Source organism: Curcuma longa, chromosome 8 (genome assembly GCF_044706935.1).
Source record: "Curcuma longa cultivar G26 ecotype Majalengka, Jawa Barat chromosome 8, ITB_CL_G26_1.1, whole genome shotgun sequence".
Classification (NCBI taxonomy): Eukaryota; Viridiplantae; Streptophyta; class Magnoliopsida; order Zingiberales; family Zingiberaceae; genus Curcuma; species Curcuma longa.
This window is the reverse complement of record NC_133868.1, coordinates 10,097,340-10,119,839: the sequence shown is the minus strand read 5'-3', so window position 1 is coordinate 10,119,839 and position 22,500 is coordinate 10,097,340. Positions and strand designations below refer to the sequence as shown.

Here is a 22,500-nt window from a genome sequence, read left to right as displayed (position 1 = left end):
TTACGGCAAGGACTCAGCTACTAAATGGACGGCATATTGGAGGACTTTCTTCATCTCAGTCGCGGAGCTTTTTGGATATAACAACGGGGACGAGTGGATGGTTGCACTCTATCTGTTTAAGAAAAAATAATCTCTCTTGTTATAATTATTACTGGAAGAATGGTTGCATGGTTTAATTTGTAGATGTTCATCTCGAATTTTAAGTTTTATATTTATATATATGCTTATGTTTCTATACATTGATAAATAACTTGGCTCATTTGATGATCAAGAATATTTTGTAATGGACTTTTTTATTAAACAAGACAAATTTTAAAAAATGGCAAAAATACTAAATTGAAATTTTAATGTGGTAGAAGGTAATTCGTAAGTGTAAAATATTTGCTTTGAAATTTATTATCATTAAAAATATTATTTAAAAGTATACTGTATTTTTTTAATCCTTCTTCTAGTTTATAAATTAAATAATATTAAGATTAATACAAGTGGTTTCAAAATATTAATATACTGGATATATTTCTCTTTTAATTCAATAATTATTAAAAATATTCACAGAAAAAGATAAATAATTTTGTAACTATGTTTTAAGGTTCTGTGCTGAAAAACAAATTCTGTAGTGGATTACTAAAAATGGTATTTTTACTAAATTAATTAGTTGACTATTTTTCAGTAGTATATTTTTTAGTACAACTACGGATTACTAAATAGAGGCTGATGATATTATATTTTTAACTTTTTAGAAAAAAAATGATAATCCAGTTAATCGCATGGACTTAATCTCTAGGAGTGACCGGCCCAGTCCCACGGAAGTCCCTGGGGATGATGGGCCCGGTCCCATGGAAATTTTCCACCGGCCACCAAGATAAATCGAAAGCGCACGCAACGGCTTACCCAGATGCCCAGCATCCTTTGATTGCGATCCTCATTTGACAAAAAATTTCTACAAATATATCGTATCTGGGAATCAAACTGCGGATACCTGAGTGACAACTTAAATGCCCTATTGTAGCATCATGGCCCTGGGACCATGATTTCTATCTATTGTTGTGTCATTATCGATTTTTTTAAATAATTTAGATATCCAGATTACTGTTATTAGAAACGTGCTTCTCTCCCCTTCAGCGAGCAAACGTGTTCTCTCCCCTTCAGCCAGCAGATTGAAAAGTCAAGTAAATTTGAAATTGCCCCTCTTTTTATTATCAATTTAGTCCTTCCTTGTTTTTCTCTTACAAAAGAAGGTCCTGATTTTAACGATGCTAAAAAATTTTACATAATCCAAAGAATAAAAAGGCCATGTAGCATTAGAAATCAGCAGGATTTTCTACTAAATGAAAAATAAAATATAAAATAGTGACTGATTCAGAATTTAAGTAATTATCAAACTTTGAGGAGTAAATTTAAAAAATGCCGCTAACGCCGTAATGGTATGGTGCAACGCCACGATGGTACGGTGCGTACAGTCGTTGCAGTGCCGTGCCGTGCCGTGCCAGTCGGCGCCCAGAGGTAAGAAGGGGGACGAGACATAGAGAAGAGAGAGAGAAGGAGAAAATATGGAGGCGATAGTTCGGATGCTGTACGAAGCGGCGGTGCGGGCGGCGTTGGTGGCGCTGGAGAGAAACCTCCTCCCGGACGCATTGGTCAGGAGGCTGACGCGGCTACTCCTCGCCCGCCGCCTCCGCCTCCGCCTCGGCTACCAACCCACTGCCGAGCTCCAGCTTGAGGAACTCGTCCGGTTCAGCAGGGTAAGGCTCAAACCCATGCCTGCAAGCAGGGTCAAGGCTCAACCCATGCCTGCTGTTGGCCTAATCACTTCATTTCGTTTTAGTCGTGTAATTCCGCCGTCGTAGTCTTGGACCGCAAGAGCGAAAATTTCGAACATTTCCCTTTTGTTTTTGATGTTCTGATCTCCAAAATATTCGTTTCTGTTCTTCCCTTCAAGGGAACTTTGAAGATTTGATTTTGTGAAGTAGAATTGTCAAAAAAAAAAAAAAAGGATTCTGGTTTGTAAAATTATGAATTCTATATCATTCAAACTTTCTGCAGTTTAGCGAGGTTGTTTTCTTTTAGGTTAGCTAAAGGTGTAGCATTAGCTCTCTCCATTGTATCTTTCCCTCTTGAGCTAGTGAATTTTTATGTTTTTGATCTTGTATTGATTCTATTTCCATCAATACTTTACTAGTTTCTTTAGTCATCTCCATTTTCCTTCTCCTAGCACAATTTTAGTGCTCTAGTCTTAGATCCAGAGTTCTGTGTGAAATGTGTTGTCTCCTTGAATATGTGTATTCCATTGTTGTTTCACCTAGAACTATACTATTTTTTGTGATGCGATGAACACATCCAAAGTGCAATCTATTGCAAGAGGCCCTTCCATTCTGGTAGTTGTTTTTTTTTTTTTTTTTTAACTCAAGCCACCCTAGTCACCATGGTACATATTTAAAACTGACCTGATCATGACAGACTACCTTTCTGTCTTTCTAAAGTTGCAGTGTTTCCACTAATTTACTATATAAGTGGTTTCATTTGTCAGTTGTGGTAATGTTCTGATCTTATATCTTATCTTCAACAGCTCTTGAAGATATGCCTATAGCTGTGGACACTGATAAAGCCAAATCCCAACACTATGAGTTACCCACCTCATTTTTCAAGTTGGTGCTTGGGCAGAATTTAAAGTACAGGTTGGTCAATTCTCTAAGCTATAGCTTTTGTACTTCAAATTTAACAAGAAGGCCAATTTTAACTTATATATACACTGGTGCCAAAGTAGAATTTGACTCATTAAAAGCATCAGGGCCAACTTGATGTCCTAGGATGATCTTAGCAGTAAATCAGAACTAGAAGTTTCTGCCTGATGGGGAGTACACCTTCATTGATTTATTCCATTGTTTCTGATACTCTACTTCTTTTTTCAAATTTTATGGTTGATCATCTAAAACAGTTTTTTAACTGCCCATTCTCTAAAGTCCTAAGCTACATGGTGCTAAAGCTGAACAATGATCTTTCTACATATCTAAATGATCAATACCTCTAATTTTATACTCATTTTGGCTCTATTTATGTTAATAATATTTAATGAATTTTGGTTGCTCATCTATGAATGTATCATGCTTGTCAAAATCAATATCAATGTTAGGATCAGATGATCAAAGAATGTGTCGTCGTATCAAATTGGTAGCATCTATGAAGTTGAATTGTTAAGAAAAAAACCATAAAGTAAAGATAAAACAATTTTATATTTGAGATAGCAAATGGTTTTTAATCATAATGAGAATGTATATTGTGTTTCATTAAATACATCATTAGAGATAACATATTTTGAACAATAAATTGTAGAATTAGCAACTTAATTATTAGCAAAAAAATATCATCATAATCACAAATATTATTATTATTGCCAATTTAGTGATATCTGACAATAATATATCAAAATAATTACTAAGATATATTAGTATATATAAAAAAAGCCAGTTTAGTGTACGCAGCCTTATCCTTTGGCAAGAGGCTGTTTCCAATAACCCGTGACCTCAACAATAATTACTAAAGATATATTAGTATAAAGTTATTAATATTCACTAGATTAGTAATATGTAGGGATGGGGTTTCAAGGCTTCTATTGATTGAGATTGGTACTGCATTATTGACAATAACCTTTGTGGATTAATATTAACTAAGAGAGAGGCCGATGAGGTGCTTAGTCTAAATAGTAGGATCATAAGCAACAGAATGGTTGGTTGTCGACAAGGTTGAGTGATTTAAGCCAGAATTCATGTGAGTGACAAAGACTATCTTTTGCTCAAATTTATTTTAGTCACAATTCAAGCTATGGCAAGCGGAAAAATTGGTTAGATCAGCTAAGTTTCCCCAAATCAATGTAATTTTTACAAGAATTCAATTGATTCTATCTAGTTTTACTCTCGATTTGACTAAGTTTCAATCGAGGCTTATATGTGAAAGTAGGAAAGCTAAGCAAAAGGATATTATAGGATTAAAGCTCATTTGAGTAGATCTTGGAATGTTTAAAAGCATGTATTAAAATTTCAAATTGTATCAAGTGGTCTGGTTGAAATGCATTGTTCTGATATATTACAATTAAGACTACTCGACACTTGGCACTACAATATCTCTTCTGCCGTTGTGTCTATTATGTCGGTCAATATCATATCAGGTCAACACTCGATACCCTAAATGAAATACTAGTTGAGATGAATTAAAATAATATTGCTATTTTTTTATAACTTATGTCCATACAAGATAAAACTCTACCATTCTAAATAAAACACAAAGTCTAAACTTTACTACTAAGTATATAGTTGTCTTTTCTTCTTTTTAAACTTGATTTGATATATCCATATTATTTATCAAACATGAATCCACCACATAGATAATGTGAAGGTCAAGTCAAACTTAGACAATTAGTTTTGGATATAGATCTCACCAATAACTGGTCTTCTAGTCCTCTGTTCTTTATCTTCCCCTCGTTTAATGTGGTCACACACATTACACCGCTGGCTGATAATATTTACATTTGATCCATAATTTTTTCCCTTTACATAGATGTTTATTCCTTTATGTTGCTAGAAATTCTAAATTCCTCATTGGTTGCAGCTGTTGTTACTTCAAGGAGAAAACAAGCAGATTGGAGGATGCCGAAAATGCAATGTTAGAATTGTACTGTGAAAGAGCTCAACTGAAAGATGGACAAAATGTTCTTGACATAGGATGTGGTTGGGGTTCCTTTTCAATATATGTTGCAAAGAAATACAAAAACTGCGAGGTCACAGGGATATGTAACTCATCTACTCAGAAAGCTTACATAGAAGAGCAGTGTAGGTATGTTTTCTATTTATTTTTATCTCTAATTTGAAGTTCTCAGTTTCCATTGATTTGATAGGTTAATGTCATTTCTAATGTAATGAAAGTATATGAATTGTACACATAGTTTTGTGCATGAAAGTTGAAATTTGCACCAAACTATATTTAGGCACCTTGAGCTCCCCAATGTAGAAATAATTGTGGCTAACATCAGCAATTTTGAAATGGAGGCTTCGTTCGACCGAATTGTCTCAATAGGAATGTTTGAGGTAATCTAACTCGTTTCTTTTTCCCCATCGAAACCAATTAATTGTTGCATTAATTCCTGCAGCATATGAAGAACTATAAGGAACTTCTTAAGAAGATATCATTATGGATGAAGGAAGATAGCTTGTTTTTCATTCAGCACTTTTGTCATAAAACATTTGCGTATCACTTTGAGGTACTCTTTACTCCTTTTTGTGCACTAGTTGGTGTTTGTTTCACAATTCTGAGATGACTAGTCTTTGAAGATTACCAAATAATACTCTATATTAAATCAAATTCCTACACATGTTTATTTCATCTTTTTCATGTTTGTATATTTTTGGTTTCCTAATCACATGGAAGAACCATTTTCTTTGTGTTGCTACTGAGTACTATTTGCATTCTAATTTTTTGTTGTCCCAAAGCCTTCATGTCACCGCGAAATGAGGTGACTCTTGACACGGCATCTTAGCGTCATTAATTGTTCAACGTGATATATGCATGCGTTTTAAACCCTGATTACTTAAAAAAAGTATCATTAAAAAAACTCAAACTTTACTTTCATTCTTAATTTACTTGTTTTAGTCGTAAATTAACGTTGAAAAAAACAAATTAATTGGCGTCGCCCGAACTTAAACCGCAGACCTTTAATGTATTAGATTGACGTGATAACCAACTACACCAAGACACCATATTGGAATTTGAATTAAGTTTTTTATTCTATTGAGAAATACAGTTTCCATGATATTTTATATAAATGTGGAAGCATCTCACCGTTGCATCATAGCCTTGAGGGTCAAATTTTACTTTATTTTTTATCAGGTATCCAACTTACTCCGATTATTCCAAGAAGTAAGGTGACTCTTGACGTGGCGTCTCAGCGTCACTAATTATTCAAATGCGCTACATACATGCGTTTTAAACCATGACTACTTAGGAAAAGTATCATACCTCTTACCATCCCACCATGCTCTAGGAGTCACAGTTTACTTTACTTGGTTCCTTGTCTTGCTTGTTTTTGTTTGCTTAAGAGGTAAATTAATAAAAACTCAAACTTTTCTTTGTTCTTTAACTTACTTATTTTTGTCTCCCTATTAGCTTCCTTGTCGTACTTGTTTTTGTCTTCTTAAATTAAAAAAAAATTCAAACTTTACTTTCATTCTTAATTTACTTATTTTTGTCGTAAGTTAATGCTGAAAAAAAAATTAATTGGCATCGCCCTGACTCGAACCGGAGACCTTCAGTGTGTTAGACTGACGTGATAACCAACTACACCACGACACCATATTTGATTTTGAATAAAGTTTTTTATTCTATTGAGAAATACAGTTTCCATGATATTTTATGTAATTGTGGAAGCATCTCACCGTTGCATCATAGCCTTGAGGGTCAAATTTTACTTTATTTTTTTATTAGGTATCCAACTTACTTCGATTATTCCAAGAAGTAAGGTCACTCTTGACGTGGCGTCTCAGCGTCACTAATTATTCAAATGCGCTACATACATGCGTTTTAAACCATGACTACTTAAGAAAAGTATCATACCTCTTACCATCCCACCATGCTCTAGGAGTCATAGTTTACTTTACTTGGTTCCTTGTCTTGCTTGTTTTTGTTTGCTTAAGAGGTAAATTAATAAAAACTCAAACTTTTCTTTGTTCTTTAACTTACTTATTTTTGTCTCCCTATTAGCTTCCTTGTCGTACTTGTTTTTGTCTTCTTAAATTAAAAAAAAATTCAAACTTTACTTTCATTCTTAATTTACTTATTTTTGTCGTAAGTTAATGCTGAAAAAAAAATTAATTGGCGTCGCCCGGACTCGAACCGGAGACCTTCAGTGTGTTAGACTGACGTGATAACCAACTACACCACGACACCATATTTGATTTTGAATAAAGTTTTTTATTCTATTGAGAAATACAGTTTCTATGATATTTTATGTAATTGTGGAAGCATCTCACCGTTGCATCATAGCCTTGATGGTCAAATTTTACTTTATTTTTTATCAGGTATCCAACTTACTTCGATTATTCCAAGAAGTAAGGTCACTCTTGACGTGGCGTCTCAGCATCACTAATTATTCAAATGCGCTACATACATGCGTTTTAAACATGATTACTTAGGAAAAGTATCATACCTCTTACCATCCCACCATGCTCTAGGAGTCACTGTTTACTTTACTTGGTTCTTTGTCTTGCTTGTTTTTGTTTGCTTAAGAGGTAAATTAATAAAAACTCAAACTTTTCTTTGTTCTTTAACTTACTTATTTTTGTCTCCTTATTAGCTTCCTTGTCGTACTTGTTTTTGTCTTCTTAAATAAAAAAAAAACTCAAACTTTACTTTCATTCTTAATTTACTTGTTTTTGTCGTAAATTAATGCTGAAAAAAAAATTAATTGGCGTCGCCCAGACTCAAACCGGAGACCTTTAGTGTGCTAGACTAACGTGATAACCAACTACACCACGACACCATATTTGATTTTGAATAAAGTTTTTTATTCTATTGAGAAATACAATTTCTATGATATTTTATGTAAATGTGGAAGCATCTCACCATTGCATCATAGCCTTGAGGGTCAAATTTTACTTTATTTTTTATTAGGTATCCAACTTACTCCGATTATTCCAAGAAGTAAGGTGACTCTTGACGTGGCGTCTCAACGTCACTAATTATTCAAATGCGCTACATACATGCGTTTTAAATATGATTACTTAGGAAAAGTATCATACCTCTTACCATCCCACCATGCTCTAGGAGTCACAATTTACTTTACTTGGTTCCTAATTGTCTTGCTTGTTTTTGTTTTCTTAAGAGGTAAATTAATAAAAACTCAAACTTTTCTTTGTTCTTTAACTTACTTGTTTTTGTCTCCCTATTAGCTTCCTTGTCTTACTTGTTTTTGTCTCCTTAAATAAAAAAAACTCAAACTTTACTTTCATTCTTAATTTACTTGTTTTTGTCGTAAATTAACGCTGAAAAAAACAAATAATTAATTGACGTCGCCCGGACTCGAACCGGAGACCTTCAGTGTGTTAGACTGACGTGATAACCAACTACACCACGACACCATATTTAAATTTGTATAAAGTTTTTTATTTTATTGAGAAATATAGTTTCCATGATATTTTATGTAAATGTGGAAGCATCTCACCGTTGCATCATATCCTTGAGGGTCAAATTTTACTTTATTTTTTTATCAGGTATCCAACTTCAATTATTCCAAGAAGTAAGGTGACTCTTGACGTGGCGTCTCAGCATCACTAATTATTCAAATGCGCTACATACATGCGTTTTAAACCATGATTACTTAGGAAAAGTATCATATCTCTTACTATCCCACCATGCTCTAGAAGTCACAGTTTACTTTACTTGGTTCCTTGTCTTGCTTGTTTTCGTTTGCTTAAGAGGTAAATTAATAAAAACTCAAACTTTTCTTTGTGCTTTAAGTTACTTGTTTTTGTCCCTATTAGCTTCCTTGTCTTACTTATTTTTGTCTTCTTAAATTAAAAAAAAAAAACTCAAACTTTACTTTCATTCTTAATTTACTTGTTTTTGCCGTAAATTAATGCTGAAAAAAAATAAATTAATTGGCATCGCCTAAACTTGAACCAACGAGCTTCAATATGTTAGACTAACATGATAACCAACTATACCACGGCACCATTTTTTTATTTAAATAAAGAATTTTATTCTATTAAGAAATATAATTTCCATGATATTTTATGTGAATGCAGAAGCAAATCACCGTTGTATCGTAGCCTTGAGGGTCAAAATTTACTTTTTTTTTTTATATTAGGTATCCAACTTACTCTGATTATTCCAAGAAGTAAGGTGACTCTTGATGGCGTCTCAGTGTCACTAATTATTCAAATGCGCTATATGCATGCGTTTTAAACCCTGATTAGAAAAACTATTATACCTTTTACCATCACACCAGTCACAGTTTACTTTACTTTGTTCATTATCTTACTTATTTTTGTTTGCTTAAAATGTAAATTAACAAAAACTCAAACTTTACTTTGTTCTTTAACTTACTTGTTTTTGTCATAAATAACACTGAAAAAAATTATTTAGCATTCGGCTTCCTTCTTATGATTCGTTCTCTCTTCCCAGCTGCTCTTACGGTAGTGGTCTTGGAGGGTGCGGACCTCCGCCATCCTTAACGGCCTCCTTCACTTTCCTCCTTTTCTTCACAGACAAGTAGCAGGTAAGGTTCCTGCTGCCGTCTGTAAAGCTCTTGCCCCCAGACCTCTCTCGGGAGCGTTTGGATAGTGTTGGTGTGCTCTGTTGGAGTTTTCAACAAGAGGGGGACAGAGTGATCTCCCCGCTCTGGTATTGCTTCTCTACCCAGTCCTTGAAGATGTAGAAAGATTCTATGGGGTGGGATCTTTGGGCATAAGCATAAACAGACGACATGAACCGGAGAGTTCTCAAAAATATTGTAATATGAACTACCCTGTATATATATTTGGCAGATTGTGCTAAAATGTCTACATCATATTTCTTTTTGTTTCAAAGGATCCACATGCCTCCAGAAAAACCTCGAGGAAGGGATACAGAGAGTGTTCCAAACCTCTAATGTTCCACGAGAGTATATCTCAGACTCGAACTAGAGACCTTAAATATATTAAACTGATATGATAACCAACTGCATCACAACACCATATTTAAATTTGAATAAAGTTTTTCATCCTATTGAAAAATACAGTTTACATGATATTTTATGTGAATGTGGAAGCATCTCACTGTTACATCGTAGCTTTGATGGTCAAAATTTACTTTATTTTTTATATCAAGTATCCAACTTACTCCAATTATTGCAAGAGGTAAGGTGACTCTTGATGTGGCGTCTCAGCGTCACTAATTATTAAAATGCGCTACATGCATGCGTTTTAAACCCTGATTATTTTGGAAAAGTATCAAACCTCTTACCATCACACTATGTTCTAGGAGTCACAGTTTACTTTACTTTATTCCTTGTCTTGCTTGTTTTTGTTTGCTTAGGATGTAAATTAATAAAAACTCAAACTTTACTTTGTTCTTTAACTTACTTGTTTTTGTCTCCTTAATATGTAAATTAAGTTTGAAAAAAACAACTTAAGTAAAATTGACCAAACTTGAACCGCTAAACTTCAGTGTGTTAGACTAACGTAATAACCAACTATACCACGACACCAAGATTAATATTTTAACAATATTTTTTATCCTATTGAGAAATACAATTTTCATGATATTTCTCTAAGGATGTAATTATGTGTAGGTTGAGTATTCAGTTAAAATCGAACCAAATTTTTTTGAACTAACCGAATTGATCGAATTATTAAATAAAAATCGAACAAACTAAATTGATAAAATATTGATTAATTCAGTTGAAAACCGAGCTAACTGAAATAATCAGATTTTTTAAGTATTATGAAAGATTTACCAATTAAATAAAGATTTATTAGTTCACTTAGGAACTTACCGATTATTTTTTTATTTTGATTAATTCGGTTTAACCGAATAAGAATTTTAAAACCGAAATCGAAACCGAACTGAATTAATTGATTTTTTTAAAAAAATTAAAATTCCGAAATAACCGAATTGAATTTTTAAATTCAATCGATTTGGTCGGTTTGTTCAATTTAACCGAACTTGTTCACCCCTATTCGCATACACAAATCTGGATTTCATACTAATATTTTCCTTTTGCTAATATTAAAGGAATTTTGTTTCATGTTACCTTATTTCCTTTGAATAGATGAGGTTACTAGACTGCATGATTAATGGACATCAACCTAATAAGAAATGTTACCATAAGATTATAACCGTTAGGCAATGCTATTGCAACAGGTCTTGCCCGACCAGATCAACCATAAAAAAAACAACCACCACTGTCAAGCTAGATTAATGCACTCGTCTAAAAATCCTCAATTCATCTGGTTGAACAGCCGATTCAACAAGAAAAAAGGTATCAACCACTCACCTAATTCTCAAAACATCAATGGGAAGGAAACTAGTAGTAAACTGTCCTATGCATTGCATATTAATAGCATTTAAGAAGTTTGCCTTGTAAATTAATAAATGACCATGGGCAAAGAAAATAAATTAATACCATGCTGCACAATTTTAGCATAATTAAAATATTAGATGCAACTTAATTAGTTTAAGACATAACCTAGTCATGCATATGTCTAAGTTTTAGAATTATTTATGTCTTAAGGAATATAAATAAATGTTTTGTAGTTCTAAATGAATAATACAATAATGGGCTCTTTTATCCCTCTTCAATTCCCCCAAGAGGTGGCTGGAAATTTAATATGGCACCATGGCCCCCCCTTACTCCATAAAACCTATTTCTCTTTTCCTCTTCAACCTTTCCCCTTCACCATCTTCTCTTTGAAATTTGGTACTCCTTTTGCTTGTACACAACATCAACAACTTAAAAATTGCAAGTTCTTAGAGAGCAAGAAACCAAATTCCTTGATAGTGGTGTTCCTCCATTGCAGCAAATCCTCCTCTGAAATGCCACACATACATCATAACATCTTCCTCGGTGCTCTTCAATATGGACTTCTTCACAGAGTCATCCCCCTAGTGATGTTTCTACAGGGATTCCTTCTCAAGTAGTAGTAGGAGGAGGAGTTCAAAATAGGTTTTTTCCCTCTCATTATAATTAGTTATGTCTAAGAGATGTTACTATATGAAATGTCCCATAATTTCCCTTCATAGTTATATTAATTGGATTGCTTTTACCAACACAAAAAAAAAGATAGAATTTTGATCCACAGTGTAGAAACATGGTTTATTTGACTAGAAAAACATTAAGTCATCCTACAATGCTGAAATCTGAAGTCGCAGCCATTACCAATTAATAACAGGAATGGAATTTTGATCACATATTATATAACTAACCCAGGGATAACTTATGACGTTTTAACCTTTATCTCACTTTGTAGGATGATGTTACTGTGCTAAACCATTGGCTCCTCAATGGGTCGCATTATGCAAGGACAAGGTACGTTTGAGTTTAAAGCTTTGATTTAGCTATTCTTTTGAAAGTATGTAACATCACGGTGCATGTAATACTGTGAGCCTTTGCCCACTGTCATTCAAGAAATTATTAAATATTCATACTGAAATTGCCTTTCATTATTAGGATCCTAAGATTTTAGTTCAACAACTCATTTTCTAATATCTCTGACTCCATAGTTTACCTCAATCCATATGTTAATCGGTCTCATTGCAATGTTTTTAGTCCAATCTTTATGACTTCAAATCCTGGGAAGGTCCATTTAGAATAGGTACGAAAATGCCTGTGCATGTGCTGATTGAATGCCTGGTTAGATGTTGACCTCATGCCATGAAGTGAAAATGGTGCTAATTAATTATTAAAACCAAAACTAATGTCTGGAATAAATATTTGGATATATGAATTAAGTGATCCAGAATCAAGAATAATAGCTATTATATGCCTACTCAGAAGATTGATTCCCTTACATGCAGTACAATATAATATATGGAAGTTCAGAATGTTTAACTATGAGTCTATATAAATAGGGAATTTCTGTTTTCATGTTTTTCATTTCCTTCCAGCTAGACATTGTAGGTGATCACCTGAAATTCGACAAACATTTTAAGTGAACTAATTCGACAAAGAATACTAAAGTTCAAGCCGGGTCTGTACAAGTGCTCATGAGTCCATCTCTTAAATAAATTTACTCGCTTGTCATTAGTAAAGTGTTTTGAATGATTTGTATAGAGGAATGATGCAGTGAACTAATTCGATCTTCATTTGCGTTTCTTAATATAAAAAGCCATTTTGTTACAGAATATAATTATAACTGGAAGAATATAATGGTTGCTTGGTTTTGTAGATGTTCATCTCGAATTTTAAGATTTATATATATGTGCTTATGTTATATACATTGATAAATAATTCGTAAGGGTAAAATATTTGCTTTGAAATTAATTATCATTTGAAATATTAATTACGAGTATAGTGTACGTATTTTACAGAATTAGCGTTGAGTTTTCAGTAAAATTAATTAATAATCAAATACTAGGTCACACTCCCCTCGAAGAATGAATGACTCGCATGGTCTCACGCGAAGCAGAAGAATTAGCATGGCCGGCCGCGGACGCAATCCAGAGAGCCCGAGTAGCGCGTGAGCCTGTTCACGAACGTTCCCGGCTTCGCCTTGATCAGATCCTTCCGGTCGAACGACGCCTTGTCCGGGTCGCTTCCCGACTGCACGAAGAACGCCCCGTTCTTCATCTGGTCACCTTCGGATCTCCAGCTCCAGTCCTTCCAGACGTTCTCCGGAGAGTACTCTCTCTTCGTCACCTGCAATGAGTTCAGAAATTAGGCAGGCATTTAATTTGCGAGTGCTGCCGAAAGTACAGGATTAATCGACCTTAATCGCTTCTTACCTCTCTGGCATAGATGTTTGGTGGAGCGATGAACCGGTTCCCTTGGCTGAGAATGGTGGGGTGCTTGCTGCCGCCGATCGCGTACATCAGCCAGTGGGTGTAGTCGTTGTTAACGACGTGAACGAATCCCCACCGGCATCTGCTTATTAGTTTGTGAATTGTGATATCATCAATCGATATCGAGCAAGACGAGATGTTTGAATTATTATTATACCTTGGCATTCTCTGAACGAGACCTCTCCCGAAGTGGTTGAAGGCGACGGTGATCTGCATGAGCGCATCGGGCGAGTAACCATCGCTAGCCCCAAACAGCATCACCTGAAGGAGAGAATTAACACGCGAGCAGAGATCGAGGAATTGTGTTAATAATTAGTTTGTGGTCGATCGATTTGATGAATTGTGTGTTCGTACGTCGTTGTGCTGGGTGAAGTGGGAGTTGGAGATGGTGATGGCGGTGGATCCCATGATGGCGTCGATGAGGCCGTCGCCGCAATTGGACATGGAGACGTGGTCGATCCAGATGTTGCTGGAGCCGAAGATGGAGATGCCGTCGCCGTCGCTGCGGGTGCGGAGGCCGTAGTGCGTCTCGGAGTCGCGGATCAAGCCGCCGTCCCCCTGCGTGATGTCCTGGATGTGGAGGCTGTGGAGGATGACGTTGTGGACGTACTGGATGGTGATGCCGGCGCCGTTGGCGATGCGGACGTTGACTCCGCGGCCGTCGATCGTCTTGTTGCTGTTCACGATCAGCTCCTCGCTGAGGCGGATGATCATGTCCTTGGCGAAGACGATCCAGAGCGGCCGGTTTCGGGTCACGCCCCACCGCAGCGTGCCCCTCCGCGGGTTCACCATGTCGTCGTCCCTCGGGTCGGTCACGACGTAAAACCGCCCGGCCATCCCGCCGGTGGTGTGCCGCCCGAACCCCCTCGCGCACTTCGCCAGCCGCTTCCGGTTCTTGTGCCAATCGCCGCGGCACCTCCAGCACCGGTCGATCGGGTTCGTCGCCATGCACGGCCCGCCCTTCTTCTTCCTCCCGCGCAGCCCTCTCCTCGTGCTGTTCGTGCTCGCATGCTCCCTCTCCATATCCATCGCTCTTCCGATTTGAAATTAACCAAAATTAAAATCAAAATCATCAAGACGAAATTAAAATCTCAAAACAGTTATTATACTTGTGGACATCGGCATTGAAGGTGTTGGCGACGGACTCGGGGTTGGGGTTGTAGGCGGCTTTGGACTGGGCGAGGGCCAGCGCCGCCTTCTTCTCCCAGTACTCATCGTACTCGGCGATGTGGGCGGTGGCGGAGGCAGCGAAGGCCAAGAAGAGAAGGCAGAGGAAGAGGAGCTTTGGCCTTGATGACGCCATGGCGATTTCTTTCTAGCTAGCTAAGATCTGCGCGCGTTCGAACCAGTACGAGGTAAATTGTTGGGAGGTCAGAGATGGAGAGAGGTGAGGCCTAAGAGGAGAGGGCCATTGTTGGTAGCCCCCTGCAACATGGAGCCATGGGAGGGCGATCGAGGCTGCTTAAATAGCGAGGAAGAGGAAGCGACAAGGGAGGTTGGCCACCAGAGGTTTGGGGCGTAGGTGGGTTAGTTAGTAGTGTTGGCATTTAGTTGAGAGATTAGATTTGGATTGTTCGGAGGGAAAGGAGGATCTAGGGGCCGTTGACATCCTTACTATATTTGGAATGTGTCGGGTGTTGGACTTATTTTTCATGTCTTAATTAAATTTTGTCATATTAATTGTTACCTTGTCAATTTTATCTCGAGATATAATTGAGTTGGTTATAACGGGACAGACTTATTAAAATGAACAAGGAATAAATCTTGACTTACTAAAATGAATAAGGATTGAATCTCGACGAAGTCAAGATAATATTCTCTCCTGTCATGGTCATCCACCTTTTGTTGAAGTTTAGAGGAAAAATAAAAAAAAATCAAAATAGGGTCCTAAATAATCTGTAATTTATTGAGTTTTTAAAATTTATTTACTAAAAGTTTTATCCAATTTTAGTTGAATTAAATAATAATTTAATAAATAAACATTATTATTTTGTTTTTAAAATATATATGTAATATTATATTATAAATTTTATATTTTTATTCATTATAGATTTTATATTATAAAAATAAAATTATAATTATTTATAGATCATTTATGAGTTTTAAACAAATATAATTAAGTTCTTAATTATCCATACAAATATCATACATATTCACAAATATCTTGTTCATTTATCATTCTATTTTTTTTTAAACAATCAATGTCTTATTTTTAGTCAGTATACTTCTCATTACCCTAATTTGTTATTCATTTTACTAATTTATGATTATAATCATCAAGATTCTGATAAGAAGGAAACTGTGAATATAAATACTTTTAAATTATTAACTATTCACGAGTAAAGTAAAAAAAACATCATTTCAAATTAGCACAAATCAAAAAGTTCCATTTGAACTGTTCTTTTTTATTTATCTAAATATTACATATGTAAATTTTAATAAAATTTACGCTGTAAATAATCTCTCATAGCAAATCTAAAATTATAGGACAACTTAAAAGATTTTTGCTTTAGATTAATAATAGTGAATAGAATTTTTAATAAATGCTCTTTTGATTAAAAAAACTAATTTAAAATAAAGGAATAATAGATTAATTTCCCCCTATAAATAAGTGTTTTAGAAGGCAGAGTCAAGGAACTTTCATTGTAAATGAGTCAAATCAAATCTGATATTCAAACTTATTAAATAAATAATTGAACTAAGTCGAAAGTGAATCAAGTTGTTAAAATAATTATTCAAGTTTATTTTGATTTCTTTTTTATAAATTTGAATTTGGTTCAAACTTAAAATATTTTTCGTTTTTGATTAATAATAGTGAATAGAATTTTGTTTTCACTTTTAATAAATGCTCTTTTGATAAAAAAAACTAAATTTAAAAATAAAAGGAATAATAGATTGATTTCCCTCTGTAAATCACAAAATTATAGTTAGTCACTACGGGGATGATATTTTTTTTGGCTTCACTTTACAATTTCTATTCATTTTCTGTAAAAGGTAAAATCCGCAACCTCAGTAATCCCATACGGTTGTCCTCACGACCATCTGTAAAGAGATAAATCGGAAAACTACAATGGATCATGACGTACAATTTCTATTCATGAACATTAATGAATTAAATACAAATGTGATCAAAATTATTCATTTAATTTAATAAATTATTCAAATTTATTCATTTAATCTATTGAATAAATATAAATAAATTCTTATCATAAACTTATTCATAAATATTTAATTTATTTACAATCTTAATCCATTCTTATCATCAATGTCTGAGCGATCCTTGCTTGTGCAATGGTGAGAGGTGGGGCAAATTTTTTAAGCAATAATGATTCAAATATCATCTCATTATATTTGAAAATTTTAAAAACTTTATGACATTAACCGTTCATCATGATTCATTCGTGCTTTTTGATTTATCATGATAATAGATAAAAATTTTTTTATGAAGATGAATCATAAAAAATTTTTATAGAGACGAATCGATTAATTTAAATTTAATCGGATAGTAAAAATGTATATTACAAATTCTGAATGATTATTTATTTTATTCATTTATCCAGGTCATTCCTGGGATGCCGACAGCCTGTCACGCTTAGTCATTCCTGCAAGCACCTTTCTAAATAACGACTTAGAATTCGGGTCATTCCTCCACCTTCAAAATAAAATGCCACGGAGGCCCAGCCCATTTCACAACTTTGCGTGTTCCAGCGCCTTCTGGGTTTGCTCTCGAGTGGAAAACCAAAACCAAATGAATGAAATGCATCAAAAGAATAAGAAGAAAAAAAATCAGGAAAAATTAAGCCGAAGATCTCTCAACCTCACGATTGCTTTAGCTTTGGGGCTCTCCATCGTCGTGCCTTTTTGATCTACAAGCTGCACGGTTGCATTTCTTGCTGGATCGCGAATCGACCGCCGATGCTTTTCTCGTTGTGATTTTGAGTCTTTTGTCGGCGTTCCTGGATGATGATGCTCAATTTGGCGAGGTGACATTGCAACCGATCCTCCCCGTCTTCGATTTGCAGGAGGTCGATCTTTAATCTGATCCAAGGATCCGTGCGCAACTACCATGTTTTGGAGGCAGAAGGAGAGGGAGAGCAGTAATTGGGAGTACAACAGCGGCCCTCCTCTTAGGCAGGTCCGTGTTCTTGTAGTTGGCGATGCAGGTACTTCATTTCTCCCATTTTTTTTTTAGTAATTACTCGTTGGATCATTAGACGGTCTTTTAACCATTTTATACCAATTTGCTAATGATGATTGTAGTAGTTGTTTTCGTAAGTTTTCTTCTTTGCAGTTATTTCCTAGTCTTTAGGACTTTTGCCATTAACTCTTTTTAGAGTCATAGAGTGAATGGTTTTGAGATAAGCGATTAGATTTCTTCCCTTATTTATCAATGTATATTCCAATTCATTGTTTAATTTCTCTAGATTTTTTTTATTGTTGTGATTTGAGCCGAATACTATTGGTATGACATTAAGGTTAATGACCTAAACGAACCCTATCTGCTCTGTATATTTCTAGACCAAGTTTTCCAATGTAAAAAACCAGTGATTCACCTCTAGAAGTTTGTGAAGCTGGTCCGACAAGATAAGTTAGCAATGGAGGTTATAAATATTTGACTTGTCAAAACTTAAGACTCACTTTGGTATGCATTTCAGTAAAGTACAAAAATAACCTAATCAGAGCTTTTTAGATAACTAATTCTTTCCTTTTCTGGATGAATCTAGTTGTTATAAGAACTGAAACATTCTTTTAGAATCATCATGAGTTCAGTAAGATTGTAATTGTAAGTTTCATAATTGGGAGTTGTTTCAAATGCCCAATGGTTAGGAGAAACATGCCATCATTTTTGTTAATGACTTAAAACCTGATCATTTTCTTTTCTTTGTTCTCTATAATTTTCCATATATAATATACTTGTGATTTGTGGATTTACTGTTTTCCAGGGACATATCTGATACATTTTTCTCTCATGCAGTTAGTCTTTCAAATGATTTTGAAAACCTTGCATTGCAAATAAATGTATATATCTTCATGCACTTATACAAGTCGTGTCTATGGAATGCAATTATGTCTGGATGACTGTTGTAGTTAACCACTTCAGCGTGAACTTCAATCCTGTAGTAGGTGGTGGAGAGATTTGATGTATTTTTATTCCTATGCAATTCTACAAATAGACTGCTATATATATATATATTCATGCACTTATACCATACCTTTTAACTTTTAGGAGTTTTGCATATGGAGTGTGGTTATTATGGATAGTTCTTGTAGTTAACCACTTGAGTGTGATCTTCAATCTTGTGTTAGGTGTTGGAAAGACTTCTGTAGTACACCTAATCTTGAAAGGTGCTTCAATTTCTCGACCTTCTCAAACAGTTGGTTGTACAGTTGGTGTCAAGGTAATTCATTGTTTAAGTTCTGTTTCTCTTAGGTTATGTTGTTTCTGTCATTGTTTGCTTATAAATCTATTGTTATCTTACCAGCATATTTCATATGGAAGTGCTAGTAGTTCCTCCAATAGCTTAAATGTGGATTCACAAAGAGATTTTTTTATTGAGCTGTGGGATGTCTCAGGGCATGAACGCTACAAGGATTGTCGATCTCTTTTCTATAGAGAAATTAATGGTACTTTTGTCTTTTCGTTTAGTTTATATAGTACTGAATTTCACTTTTGACATCATTGACTTCATGAGAGAGATATCTGTGTGAATGACATGAATGGAATGGTAGGCTGTATGTTAATTCTGGTAGAGTGGTGATTTAATGAAAGAATTTCTTATAAATGCTTGGTGCTTCTTTGCAGTGTTTCCATACAAAATGCATGAGTAGTCAAACATTTAAGGGATAGGGATTTCTTCGCATTCAATTAATGGTTATAGGTTGATATATGAATGCAATTGTTCAGACTAACACAGTTTGATGGTGATAATGATTAGTCTGTATTTGAATATTGAAGGTTGTACTTTGAAGCTCAAACTTCACATATCAACTTGATTTAGCAGTTATTATCTGTTGTATGTTCAGATAATTAAAGTTGAAATAACTAGCAGATTTAGTTCAGTGCCTTTACAATTGGTTTAAAGTACATAGCTTTAGGTATTCTAGTGGAACGAAATTGACCTAGGTGAATAATTTCATAGGGGGCAACCTGGGAATTTGCTAATATCATATTACCAATTTACAAGCTGAAGGCATAGAATGTTAAATAGTAGCCTGTAGGCACATATCTATCACAAATTTGCATGGCTTTTTTTTCTGGGACCTTTGGTACCTATCTTCTACAGTGTCTGCTTTATTTTAGTTATTCAGATTCTTTAACTTTCTTAAGATGGAACATACATGATGCTGGAATCAGGACTTGCATTCTTTTCATCTATCATATATTATTATTTTTCAGACAAAAATTTCTTCTCTAGAGCCATAATACATAGCACATTTGTCTATCTGACAAATTTCTAAGTCATTAATGTTTAATATTACATAATAAATAATAGTAAATAGTAATAAAGGTAACTCATAGTTTCATGTAAGATGCTGTGTCTTTTATGTTGTTTGAATCAACTTGCTATATGATTTACTGAGAATCCATGAAAGAAGACAAATTGTTACTTAATTTCCTTCGTAGGTGTTATATTTGTTCATGATCTCTCCCAAAGGAGGACAAAGACCAATTTGCAAAAGTGGGCTGCCGAGATTGCAGCAAATGGTACATTTTCAGCTCCAGGATCTGGTGGTCCTGGAGGACTTCCTGTTCCTTATCTTGTTATTGCTAACAAGAACGACATTGTTGCCAAAGACAGAATGAGGGTGAGTGGTGGCAATCTTGTTGATGTTGCTCGTCATTGGGTTGAGAAGCAAGGGTTTCTCCCTTCTAGTGAAGAACTTCCATTGACTGATAGCTTTCCTGGAATTTCAGGCCTCTTAACAGTAAGAAAAGTATCTTAGAATCCTTGCTAAAATTCATTACTCCATGAGAATTTTACGCCTCCTTTTTAGTTTTGAATCATTGTAATTAGTTTTATTACGGAGTTGATTCACTATGGATCAAAATTTTATAATGCACCAAGTCATTAACCTTGGTGCACTATTTCAAGGTCTTACACGCTGTCAAACATATAAAAATAACTAAGTCAAACCTGACCAACTGGAAGTCAAAACACAAATGAAAGCATAATACCAATTGTTGATACAACAAAGCAAACACTTCTAGGCTTTCAATTCTGAATTAGAAAGTTATATCTCTAATATTTCATTGAAATTATTGTAAATAATTAAGAACCTTATACTGGGGAAAGTATTCCTCTCCGAACAATTATTTTCAAATGTCTCTGTGAAGAATACTCTATTTTTTTCACTAATTTTAGTTTTTTAAATTAACCTGTACTCTTCCATTGTTGTTTGTGAGAAATAAGAAAATCCAGCTGTTTGGTCTGCATTTTAACTATATTGAACAACTATTCTAATTGTATTCACATATGCAGGCTGCTAAAGAAGCCAGATATGATAAGGAAGCTGTTATTAAGTTCTTCCGTGTGGTTTGTATTGTTCTTTTGATTTTGGTGGCTATTTCATTCCAATTGATTATTGATTATTAGATCATGTTGGTCTCAGTTGATTAGGAGAAGATATTTCTCTGATGAACCACCAGCTCCTACTCCTTGGCCCGTAAGCCCCTTGCAGAACTCCCTTCTACAAACAGCCAATAATTCAAGTGATGATGATCAACTTCACAGAAGATTGAGGTATATTTCCTAGATTAAGAATACTAGGAGTGCAGGATTGTTAAGTGCATACACAAAAGAAAAGAGTTCCTTTTATTTTGCCACCATCTGAGGCTAATCTAGAAATTTTATTTTTCTGCCTCTCTTCCTTGATAATCTAGCATGCCAACCGATTAACTCTGTTCTACATCAAGCTGAAATAGTACTTGGAAATTTTATTGTTAAGTATGCATACTTTTGCAACACTCGTTGAAATAAACAAGAAAATCTAAACAGTCGTTCTTACATTCTGAGATTGCTTGTTTTCATGCCTGGCTTCATCCATTAGAGGCCTTGTCCTTGACAAAGCATAATGTCCACCTCTTCTAGTTCTCTTAGTGATTCTTTATGCCTAACATCCTTAATGATGTTCTCTCAGACCCATCAATTTGCAATTATGGGATTAATGCATTTCTTTTTTTATCAGCTTTAGCAGTGATGATATCAAGTACAATGTACCACCACTTCCTCTGCTGAACATGGCACCGACCATACATCCACAGCAGCCTGTCTCAGGGCCTGAGAACTACAATTTACACAGATTCTCAGCTTCTAGCTCGCCTCAAACTAGCAGCACAAAATCATACAGACCTGATATCATTTTTTGATTCAAATTTTACTTAGTTTGTAATCGTTCCTGTGTGATTACGAGTCGAAGTGTATACTGAATTCTTTTACAACCATTCTTTGTGGAGAATGCTAATTCTTTATGGATGAGAAGGATTACGGACAGCTTATTTGTAATAAAGGGCCTGTGACTCATGTTGCTACGATCTACTTAATGATCAACTCTCTTTGTTTTCCTTCTTGACTAGATTTTCAGGATATTTTAATGCCCCTGCTGCTGATATATCGAGTGAGCCACTCTTATTTGGTCATCATGGAAAGGCAGAGTATGAATAGGACAGTTTATTATTATTTTCTTCCCTTAACTGTACTTCTGCTCTCCAATAAACTGAGAGTCAGCAAAGGTCCAAGAACCCAGCATACATTGATATCTACACATGGAAATCATTCGCATGCAATTTCCAGATTTGCACAGCTTGATCAAAGAAAAGATAGGTTTCCTTTTGGCATTTGCAGTTTCCATAACATTTGCCAATATCATATAGCAGCATAGGGAGATTCTATAAGCAACAGTTCAGTTGGATCCTAATACTTCCGGTTTCACCAACCAGTATTCCCGAAATCTCTGCCTCGCGTATTCCATGTACTC

At 35.0% G+C, this 22,500-nt stretch overlaps 4 protein-coding genes and 4 non-coding genes across 14 annotated transcripts in view; 3 read left to right on the top strand and 5 right to left on the bottom strand.

Annotated features, from left to right (window-relative positions):
* Positions 1-289, top strand: part of LOC141833666 ((S)-coclaurine N-methyltransferase-like) — a 9,850-nt gene extending 9,561 nt beyond the window's left edge. The window contains exon 8 of the mRNA XM_074721147.1: positions 1-289. This exon is cut by the window's left edge and continues 63 nt beyond it. Coding sequence (XP_074577248.1) covers positions 1-130 — 130 coding nt within the window. The 3' untranslated portion in view covers positions 131-289.
* A 1,261-nt stretch (positions 290-1,550) lies between these two features.
* Positions 1,551-12,634, top strand: LOC141834004 ((S)-coclaurine N-methyltransferase-like). The gene is made up of 7 exons (XM_074721471.1): positions 1,551-1,818; positions 2,567-2,675; positions 4,603-4,827; positions 4,979-5,078; positions 5,141-5,251; positions 11,994-12,052; positions 12,631-12,634. Exons 1-7 carry the CDS (start codon positions 1,551-1,553, stop codon positions 12,632-12,634), a joined length of 876 nt encoding a protein of 291 aa, XP_074577572.1.
* Positions 6,266-6,339, bottom strand: TRNAV-AAC (transfer RNA valine (anticodon AAC)). The gene has a single exon. It is a non-coding gene; the product is annotated as a tRNA-Val (tRNA).
* TRNAV-AAC (transfer RNA valine (anticodon AAC)) lies at positions 6,860-6,933 on the bottom strand. The gene has a single exon. It is a non-coding gene; the product is annotated as a tRNA-Val (tRNA).
* On the bottom strand, positions 7,452-7,525 carry TRNAA-AGC (transfer RNA alanine (anticodon AGC)). The gene has a single exon. It is a non-coding gene; the product is annotated as a tRNA-Ala (tRNA).
* Positions 8,050-8,123, bottom strand: TRNAV-AAC (transfer RNA valine (anticodon AAC)). Its single transcript has one exon. It is a non-coding gene; the product is annotated as a tRNA-Val (tRNA).
* Positions 12,635-13,156: 522 nt separating the features above from the next.
* LOC141833668 (pectate lyase-like) lies at positions 13,157-14,797 on the bottom strand. 6 transcript variants are annotated; one of them, XM_074721152.1, is made up of 5 exons: positions 14,634-14,797; positions 13,879-14,527; positions 13,682-13,785; positions 13,468-13,606; positions 13,157-13,381 (listed from the first exon to the last, which is right to left on the bottom strand). In XM_074721152.1, exons 2-5 carry the CDS (start codon positions 14,470-14,472, stop codon positions 13,157-13,159), a joined length of 1,062 nt encoding a protein of 353 aa, XP_074577253.1. In that variant the 5' UTR covers positions 14,473-14,527; positions 14,634-14,797. The 6 variants fall into 6 exon arrangements, with proteins under 6 accessions (XP_074577253.1, XP_074577255.1, XP_074577251.1 ...); XM_074721154.1 differs by having other exon boundaries at positions 13,879-14,535; positions 14,642-14,788; XM_074721150.1 differs by having other exon boundaries at positions 13,879-14,557; positions 14,634-14,785.
* Positions 14,798-17,332: 2,535 nt separating this feature from the next.
* On the top strand, positions 17,333-21,957 carry LOC141833667 (small GTPase LIP1-like). 2 transcript variants are annotated; one of them, XM_074721148.1, is made up of 8 exons: positions 17,333-17,450; positions 17,547-17,687; positions 18,832-18,923; positions 19,008-19,149; positions 20,150-20,451; positions 21,006-21,059; positions 21,136-21,266; positions 21,712-21,957. In XM_074721148.1, exons 2-8 carry the CDS (start codon positions 17,591-17,593, stop codon positions 21,890-21,892), a joined length of 999 nt encoding a protein of 332 aa, XP_074577249.1. In that variant the 5' UTR covers positions 17,333-17,450; positions 17,547-17,590; the 3' UTR covers positions 21,893-21,957. The 2 variants fall into 2 exon arrangements, with proteins under 2 accessions (XP_074577249.1, XP_074577250.1); XM_074721149.1 differs by having other exon boundaries at positions 17,333-17,687; positions 20,150-20,230; positions 20,321-20,451.
* Positions 21,958-22,500: the final 543 nt, after the last annotated feature.

Bases quoted from the DNA above. Each gene is read 5' to 3' on its own strand.
- LOC141834004 (XM_074721471.1), top strand. From the start codon at position 1,551: ATGGAGGCGATAGTTCGGATGCTGTACGAAGCGGCGGTGCGGGCGGCG. The intron at 2,676-4,602 runs GTTGGTCAATTC...CATTGGTTGCAG, and splicing joins GGGCAGAATTTAAAGTACAG to CTGTTGTTACTTCAAGGAGA. The intron at 4,828-4,978 runs GTATGTTTTCTA...AACTATATTTAG, and splicing joins TACATAGAAGAGCAGTGTAG to GCACCTTGAGCTCCCCAATG.
- LOC141833668 (XM_074721150.1), bottom strand. From the start codon at position 14,553: ATGGATATGGAGAGGGAGCATGCGAGCACGAACAGCACGAGGAGAGGG. The intron at 13,786-13,878 runs GTACGAACACAC...TCTCTCCTTCAG, and splicing joins ACTTCACCCAGCACAACGAC to GTGATGCTGTTTGGGGCTAG. The intron at 13,382-13,467 runs GTAAGAAGCGAT...AACTCATTGCAG, and splicing joins CAAACATCTATGCCAGAGAG to GTGACGAAGAGAGAGTACTC.
- LOC141833667 (XM_074721148.1), top strand. From the start codon at position 17,591: ATGTTTTGGAGGCAGAAGGAGAGGGAGAGCAGTAATTGGGAGTACAAC. The intron at 17,688-18,831 runs GTACTTCATTTC...ATCTTGTGTTAG, and splicing joins TCTTGTAGTTGGCGATGCAG to GTGTTGGAAAGACTTCTGTA. The intron at 19,150-20,149 runs GTACTTTTGTCT...TTTCCTTCGTAG, and splicing joins TTTCTATAGAGAAATTAATG to GTGTTATATTTGTTCATGAT.